Here is an 8368-nt window from a genome sequence, read left to right as displayed (position 1 = left end):
CCCAGCTAATTTTTGTATTTTTAGTAGAGATGGGGTTCCACCATGTTGACCAGGATGGTCTCGATCTCTTGACCTCGTGATCCACCCGCCTCGGCCTCCCAAAGTGCTGGGATTACAGGCGTGAGCCACCGCGCCCGGCGAGGCCAAGTCTTAATCCGTCACCCAAGTTGGAGTGCAGCGGCATGATCTCAGCTCAGCTCACAGCCACCATTGCCCCGCCCGCCAGGCTCAAGCGATCCTCCCACCTCAGCCTCCCAAGTAGGTGGGGCCACAGGTGTGTGCCACCATGCTCAGCTAATTTTTTGTATTTTTGGTAGAGACCAGGTCTCCATGTTGCCCACACTAGTCTCGAGCTCCTGAGCTCAAGCAATCCACCCACCTCAGCCTCCCAAAGTGCTAGGATTATAGCATGACCCACTTTGCCTGGCCCTAGAGATGCTATCTCTTAAAAAAATAATAATGTTATTTTCCAGCCCAGCACAGTGGTTCAGGCCTATAATCCCAACACTTTGGGAATCAGAGGTGGGAGGATCATTTGAGGGCAGGAATTCAAGATCAGCCTGGCGGGGTGCAGTGACTTACCCTGTAATCCCAGCACTTTGGGAGGCTGAGGCAGGTGGATCACTAGGTCAGGAGTTCGAGACCAGCCTGGCCTATCACATAGTGAAACCCTATCTCTACTAAAAATATAAAAATTAGCCAGGTGTTGTGGTACACACCCGTAATCCCAGCTACTCAGGAGTCTGAGGCAGGAGAATCACTGGAACCCAGAAGGCAGAGGTTGCAGTGAGCCAAGACGGCATCATTGCACTTCAGCCTGGGTGACAAAGTGAGACTCCATCTCAAAACAAAAGCAAAAAAGATCAGCCTGACCAGCATAGTGAGATCCCATCTCTACAAAAACCAAGGAAAAAAATTAGCTGGGTGTGGTGACTCCTGCCTGTGGTCCCAGCTAATTGGGAGGCTGAGGTGGGAGGATCTCTTGAGCCCAAGGGGTTGAGGCTGCATGAGCTGTGATCATGTTACTGTACTCCAGCCTGGACAACATAGTGAGACCCTGTCTCAAAAAAAAAAAAACTTGTTATTTTTCTAGATTATAAAATATGGCATGTTCATTATTAGAAGGCTGAGAAGCAGAACAGAAAAAAATTACACGTCTTCTGTCATCCAGCCCTTCCCACGGCCCACCCCTCCCACGTGGACGTTTTGCTTATCAGCCTGTTTGGTAATTTCTTTTTTTTTTTTTTTGAGACGGAGTCTTTCTTGAGTTTTTTGTGTATGGATACAAAAAAAAGAGAGAGAATGTTGCTCTGTTGCCCATGCTGGAGTGTAGTGGCATGATCTTGGCTCACTGCAACCTCCACCTCCCAGGTTCCAGTGGTTTGCCTGCCTCAGCCTCCCGAGTAGCTGGGATTACAGGCGCACGCCACCACACCTGGTTAAATTTTGTATTTGGAGTAGAGACAGCCATGTTGGTCAGGCTGGTCTCAAACTCCGGACCTCAGGTGACCTGCCCACCTCGGCCTCCCAAAGTGTTGAGATTACAGGCCTGAGCCACCGGATAATTTTATATTTTCCTTCTCCACACCACTGTATTGGAAGCTTTTTTTTTTTTTTAATGGCAATGAGTGTTTTGAAGCAGCATCTACTCTGTAGTTTTGCCATCCTCACTGTAGCCATTTCCATGGGACAGATAATGCAGGATGTGTGTCTTGGCCTATAAAGTTTCATGTGGTCTGAGGGCTCCCTCAGCGTGGACACTATTAACAAACCCGGTGCCACCTCCCCCCGCACCCCCCACACACACACACACGCAACTGTGTGGTAAGCCTTTGCAGAGGCCAACAAATGGGCCCTGCATATCAGGTTCTGGTGGGCCTTGGCTTCAACTCTGGGGATGCCACCACCCTGTCAAAACCTGTAGCTGGCTCCTTCTAGAATGTGCTGTCCCTCTGCCCTCAGCCTCTGAGCACAGTAAGGGCTGCGTGTCCCCACTGGACAGTGCAGGTAGCCTGTGGTTATGTCAGATGGGAAGACTAAGGTTACACAGCCTCACACTGCAGTCCCAGGACTGGAACCCAGACCTCCCTGGCTCTTGTTTGTGTAGAAGACTCCTGGAACAGGAAAGGAGGGTGGAGCAGCCCGTTGGCTGCCACCCCTGGCCCATGTTTTAGGTTTCGCTGGGCGTCTCACAGAGCTCATTTAGGAGTCTCCCTCTGCTCCCTGTGTTCCTGGGCCCTTGTTGGGAGACAGGTGGCTCCCAAGAACTCTCAGACCAAGGTCCTGGCCTCAAGTGACTCCAGATCTCAGGGAGACACGGCCAGACACAGCCAAGTCAGTCCTGTGAGGTCAGGCTGGGGGCATCCAGAAGGGCAGCAGCCTTGGGGGCCTGGATGGTATTGGTGCAGACAGGGCAAGGTTGACCAGGCAGGAGCTACCGCAGAGATGGGCACCATAGCAGCCAGCGCACAAGTGTCAGAGCAGAAGGCCCAGAAGAGCTTGGGATGCCCTGTCCTGGGCCTGTTAGGCTAGAGTGTCCACAAGCGTAGGACACCTCCCAGGATCACTCCAGTCTTCAAAACCAGATTCTGTGGGGCATCCCAAGCTATTGGGGGAACCTACCTGGGAGAGCTGAGGGAGGACTCTCCTTCCCCAGCCTGTTTTCAGACAGAGGCCCTTGGCGTTCTGCAGAGAGCCCAGCCCAGCTCCCAACAAGCCAACCACCCCCAGGCCTAGCAGAGGAGAGCAGTTTTTCTTGCTTGAAGTTTCAGAGGGCTTGGTGAATTTTAAAATCTCTAAGACCCGCCTGGACCTCACTTGCAAGGTGCAGCCACAGGACAGTGTAGAGCTGTTGGGCTTTGTGTCCCTGGAGAAACATCCCTGCGCTCTGGAGGAGTATCTGGTGGCATTGAAGCCAGGTCTCAGGAGTCGGCTTTGGGGATGTGTCCATCTTGGCTTCCCAAGCGCTCCCTAGGCTGCCGAAGTCACCGTCTGGGGAATTCTCCAGGCCTTACCTGAACCCCACTTCCAGGCTGATGGGGCTTAGAGCCCTCGGCCCGGACAAAGTCACACCAGTACTGCTGGTCACCATGTAGTCTGTGTGGCACAGGCTCTTGTCTGCCAGCGCCAGGCCCTCACCATGGCGACAGGGATGGGCATTTATGGCCCCTGATGGCTCTTACTGAGTTCTGCTACATCCTGAGGATGCAGGGCTGCAAGTGGGGGTGGCCCTGTGTAGTCACGAGGCCGGGAGTCAGGATTGGAAGATTCCTGCATGCTGGTTCCCTCAGAGCCCCCTTCCATCTGTGGGGGCCTCCCATGAGAGCCAACTCAGGTGTAGAAGACAAACTAGAGGGGCTGCTGCCCTCTCAGGACCTGGAACCCTGAATGAATCTGCATTTCTGATCAGCCCCCATTGTGGGTCCAGGGCTAACTGCCATCAATGCTTTTTCTTCACTTGAAAAGGCAGAAGCACCCAGAGTTGTCCATTGTCCATGCCCCTGTGAGGAGGTAACTGCAAACCCAGGGGTGAGGGCAGTTTGTTTTTCAGTGGTATTTAAGAGAGGGCCATTTGAGATGGGCTCTGAGGTAGGCATAAGAGTTCGCCAGATACAGAAGGAGAGCACAACCTGAGCTGGATTCGGTAGGTGGGTTCCAGGTCATCCCTACCCCAACCTGCACTGGGTTCGGCAAGTGGGGTCCAGGCTCCTCACTCCTTCTCACTGCTCTTGGTTGACAGGAGAGTAACAACATGGTGGTTCCCGCCATGCAGCTGGCCAGCAAGATCCCAGACATGTCGGTACAGCTGTGGTCATCAGCGCTGCTGAGAGGTGAGTGCAGTGGCCGCCCCTCCTCCCTGTCCCTAGCCGGGCCCTCCCCAGGGATCGGGGCTGCTGTGCACGTCCTGCTCAGCCTTGACTCGAACTAAGCCTCAATGGGCTATAGCCCCGGTTCTGGCATGGGTAGGGGGTGCTCCTCCAGGAGGCCCTGGTTGAGGTCAGTGGGTGCATTTGTGGCATCTGCTTGACTCAGGGTCTGGTTCAGTCTCTACAGGACCCAGAGGCTGCTACGTGGCACCTGGTAGACTTGGGCTGTGAGCCATGGCCCTCTCAGCCTTGCTCCTTCCCAGGAAGCAGACAGCGGCCATGCCTGTTGGGTAGGGCTGGCCAGTGTGCCCAGGGAGCAGCATAGGCACTCAGCAGGCATCAGTGCTGTTACCGCAGCTCCTCCATTTCCAGATTAGGAAACTGAGGTCCAGAGACTCAGCTGAGGCCCTGGGGTGTGGGGAGGTGACAGGAGATGGGGTGCTCTATGTGCAGTGGGCTCCCTGGGCCGCTGCCTCAGGGTCAGTGTCGGGCATTGTGCCCCAGTGAGCGCTTGTTTGCCTGAGGGCAGGCCATGGGCTCCCTGGAGGGCTGCTGGGGAGCCTGGTATTGGGCTTTCACTGCCCAGCCAGCCCTGTTCTGCCCTATGAGGGTGGCTCGCACATGGGCTTTGTGATCCCAAGATGGGGCTCGGGGCCAGTGACATGTCATGCACCCAGAGATCCACTGGCGCAGCTGGGACTTGACCTTGGGGCTCCACCTGCACCCAGTGGGAGGGCCTGGGCAGTGGCAGGGCAAGGCAGACCCCCATGCTCATGTCGCACTCTCAGACCTGAATAAAGCCTGTGGGAACGCCATGGATGCCCATGAGGCCGCCCAGATGCACCAGAACTTCTCGCAGCAGCTGCTTCAGGACCACATTGAGGCCTGCAGCCTCCCCGAGCACAACCTCATCACGGTACGGGTGTGGGGTGCCTGGGGATGGGATCTCAGACCAGCGGGCTCCCCACCTGCAAGAGGAAGGTGCAGCTTGGCCCCTATTTGGCTTTGTCCAACAAACCCTAACTCAGCCTCAGGACCTCCCTCTAATGGGGGAGATGGCTGCAAGCACCCCCACCCAAGCAGGTGACGCAGGTGCCTCCTCGGGGCTCGTTGGACTGGGGCGTGGAGGAGTCCTGGCTGGGTGAGCAGCCCAAGGAGGATAGCATTCCAGCCTCTTCTTCCCTGGGAACGGCCCACAGTGCCTCACTCGCATGTCCTCTCCTCCCGCAGTGGACGGACGGTCCACCTCCCGTGCAGTTCCAAGCTCAGAATGGACCCAACACCAGCCTGGCTAGCCTCCTGTGAGGCCCGGATGGGGCCATCCAGCTCTGCAGGGCCTGCATGTCTCCGGCTTCCACCCAGACGGCACTCAAGCTTGCCCCCGAGGCATGCTTCCTTCCTGACTGTCTCTAGAGCTTCCAAGTCCTGGGAATGTGCGGGGCCAGTCCCTGCCCTCCCAGGAGGGGTGGCGGCCGTTGCCACCTCGCACTGGGCCCCCAGTGCAGAGGCTCACAGGTGGCACTCAGGCGCCATCTCCCCAGAGCCACCACCCTTCAGAGTGGACCTCAGTGCCTCAGTCCTGCCTCTGCATCTGGGTCATGTTGGCCAGGAGCAGGGTGCAGGCCCCTGGCAGATCCTGATCCTGTGTGCTAGGGCGGCGGTGCCCCAGGGGCACCGTGCCTGACTCCATCGCCCAGGCCTTGATGCCGAGCAGGTGAAGTGTTTCCTCTGCTCAAGGCAGTTTCCAGAGCGCGGATGCCAGTTTCTGGCCTGAATTTGGAGGGAAGAAGTGATGGCCCGCGTGCGGGACGAAGCACAGATCCCAGCACTTTTCCCAGCTTTCTCTCCAGTGTCGGTCCCTGCAGCAGCTGGGGCCTCTGGTCAGGAACCCTCAGGGACCCAGGAACTCAGCTTCCAAACATCTGCACCTTGACTGGACTCGCCATCCCACCATGGGGGGTGCAGGTGACCGTAAACATGGGTGTGCGTGTGTGTGCACACGGGCGTGCAGTGAAGATCCATGGAGCTGGAGCTGGAGCTCCTGTTGCACCAGCCACCTTCCCCCATCCTTTGGCTGCTGAGGGGCAGAAAGTAGGGGAGCGGCTCCTCTCCCAAATTTAAGATCACCTCCTCAGCTAGCTTAGGGTGCATGGCATGGCCCCACCCCCAGATCTGGAGCACAGGGACTTTGTTCCTGGCAGATCTGTGGCCTTCCCTGTAGAGGATGTCTGCGGGCAGTGGCTCAGCCTCCTGGTCCCCTACCCTCCCTGTCCCCCCTGCCAGGTGTCAGGCACCGTGTGAAACCCCCTCCCTAGCCGGGCCCCAGAGAGCTTCTGCTGGGTCCAGAGAGCAGTGTTTGGTTTTACCCACTTTTAGATAATCAGGAGGTCACAATGTGGCATTGGGAGGTGGCGTCAGGGGTTAAGACATCAGCATCAGGCGTCAGGGCTCAAGACACCACCTCCTCCAGCTTCTGGAGCCCAGGAGCCTTTCCCTGCTGCAGGTGGTGGGGGTCCTGCTTGGCAGGATAGGTGGTGGTTTCAGGTCTTGTTACCCTTGCTTTGTGGAGCTGCCTCTGGGACCTTCCGCGTCTGTGACTGAAGGGACGCTGGATTGCTCAGGTCAGCTGCTCAGGATCCCCAGGCTGGGCGTGCCTTAGCCAAAGGCAGGGCTGTCAATAACCCCCTTCTTCACTGGCTACCACCCGCAGCTAGGCTGACATCAGCACCAGTGACAGGCTGGTCAGAGGGACAGGGATGGACCACCACCATCTCTGGGTCACTGGGGGAGAGCCTGGCCCTGTCTGTGCTACCCAGTGCTGCCTCCAGGCCCATGAGGCCAGTAGGAGAGCGTATGGCACTGGCCCACAAGCTGTCCCTGTCCCGACTTCCAAGCCATGGCCTCTGCCGGCTCCACCTTGAAAGAGCTTCCCAGGTCCTCCCCTTCATCCCTGAGATGCCACCACCTGTGTCTCCACAATATGCTCCTGCCCACCTGGGCCCCGCATTGTCCAACCCCTGCACACCACACTCACGTCACCACAGCGTGCGTCATGTTCGCCCCCATCTATTTATTTAAGCCTTCTTTGCTTGTAGGGCATTTTGTATGTAGAGCAGTTGAAAACAGAACCTCAGAACTTAACATCTGCCCTGATGTTAAAGTGCTTTTCATGACCACCCTGTTATCTATGTATATGTAAAGTTAAGGAGGAGATCTTAAGTTTACAATTAAAAACTCAGTACTCAATATTTAATATTCTCCTCGAGCTTTATGGAAGCCAAATCATGTGCATGTGTGTGTGTGTGCGTGTGTGCGAGCTTTGAACCTCCTTCCACGGCCACATCTGGTGACACAAAGCTTTTGATAAGTATCTTCCTGTGGGTCACTCAGTGCCTCATAGCATCTCATTCAGCTGCAAGAATAGAGGCCAGACAGTGACACATGCCTATAGTCCCAGCTAACTGGGGGGCTGAGGCAGGAGAATCACTTGAGCCCGGGAGATTGAGACTGCAGTAAGCGTGATGGCCACTGCACTCCAGCCTGGGCGGTGGTGAGACCTTGTCTCAAAAAGAAAACAATGGAAGGCAGACAGCAAATCCCTGAGGACACATCACACAGTGTCCTATAGCTAAGTGTCTAGGAAAAAACAAAAACTCCAGACCCTTTGGTGTACGAGGATAAGGAGGGTGCAGAAAGGCATTCTGTTGGCAGATGAACAGCTGAAAGTTGGCGGTACCCTCCTGTATGCCCCTGCCCTTGTCCTGTGGCCTCCAGGTTGGGGGGTCTGACCAGGAGGCCACCCACGGCAGGAAGTGAGGCCTATGTGTTTCTTTCAGACACAGCTGCCTCTCCCCAGCTCTGTCCCCATAGTTGCCTGCTGGTGGGCAAGGGTCCTCTCCCTGGGGTAAGCACTCCCACCCCCGTTCATCAGAAACACAGGCAGGGAAGTCGGACCTGCCACCCAGCCCAGCATGGTGGCTCAATTTGTTGGTTGCGTTGTCTCTCCGTTTTGTTAAGGTTTTTAATAAGTACGTTTGGCATAATGTCTTTTAATGGGTTTGTAATATCGTAACGGTTTTAGCAGCCTGTAACTTTTCAGCTGGTGCTTTTACTTAGGGAAAAAACAGTTTGTAAATACAGAACATTGTTTAAAAGACGTAACCATAGAACATAGCTTCCTGTTTGTGGATTTCATTTCCTATATATTCAAAGTAAAATGACTTACAGGAGCCATGCGCTGTGTCTTTGTTGTTTCCTCTGTCTTCGAGCCATCCCAAAGACAGCTGCCACCCCCCCTGCCCCCTTCTGTGGCAGGATCTTCAGCTGACAGCATGAGGCTACCGTCTCCAAATCTGAGCCAGGTGACGTGATGGAAGCCTCAGTCCCCATCCCCCTCCATTGATCATTTTCCTCTGGTCCAGCCTCACCTAGAAGGGAGGGAACCCCATGCTCCATCAGCACATGAGGCTGGAATGACAAGCATGCACCACCATGCCAGTCTA

At 55.7% G+C, this 8368-nt stretch overlaps 1 protein-coding gene across 3 annotated transcripts in view; it reads left to right on the top strand.

The window, feature by feature from the left end:
* Nucleotides 1–8099, top strand: part of MAU2 (MAU2 sister chromatid cohesion factor) — a 35080-nt gene extending 26981 nt beyond the window's left edge. Inside the window, exons 17-19 of one of the 3 annotated variants that reach the window (XM_032271252.1) lie at nucleotides 3740–3830; nucleotides 4655–4782; nucleotides 5097–8099. In XM_032271252.1, coding sequence (XP_032127143.1) covers nucleotides 3740–3830; nucleotides 4655–4782; nucleotides 5097–5171 — 294 coding nt within the window. In that variant the 3' untranslated portion in view covers nucleotides 5172–8099. The remainder of the gene's footprint in view (nucleotides 1–3739; nucleotides 3831–4654; nucleotides 4783–5096) is intronic. The other 2 variants (XM_032271253.1, XM_032271254.1) reach the window with 2 other exon arrangements.
* The last annotated feature ends 269 nt before the right edge of the window (nucleotides 8100–8368 follow it).

Source organism: Sapajus apella, unplaced genomic scaffold (assembly GCF_009761245.1).
Source record: "Sapajus apella isolate SASKATOON/1434 unplaced genomic scaffold, GSC_monkey_1.0 scaffold227, whole genome shotgun sequence".
In the NCBI taxonomy this organism is placed as follows: Eukaryota; Metazoa; Chordata; class Mammalia; order Primates; family Cebidae; genus Sapajus; species Sapajus apella.
The sequence above is the reverse complement of the archived record's forward strand: the minus strand, read 5'-3'. Positions and strand labels throughout refer to the sequence as shown.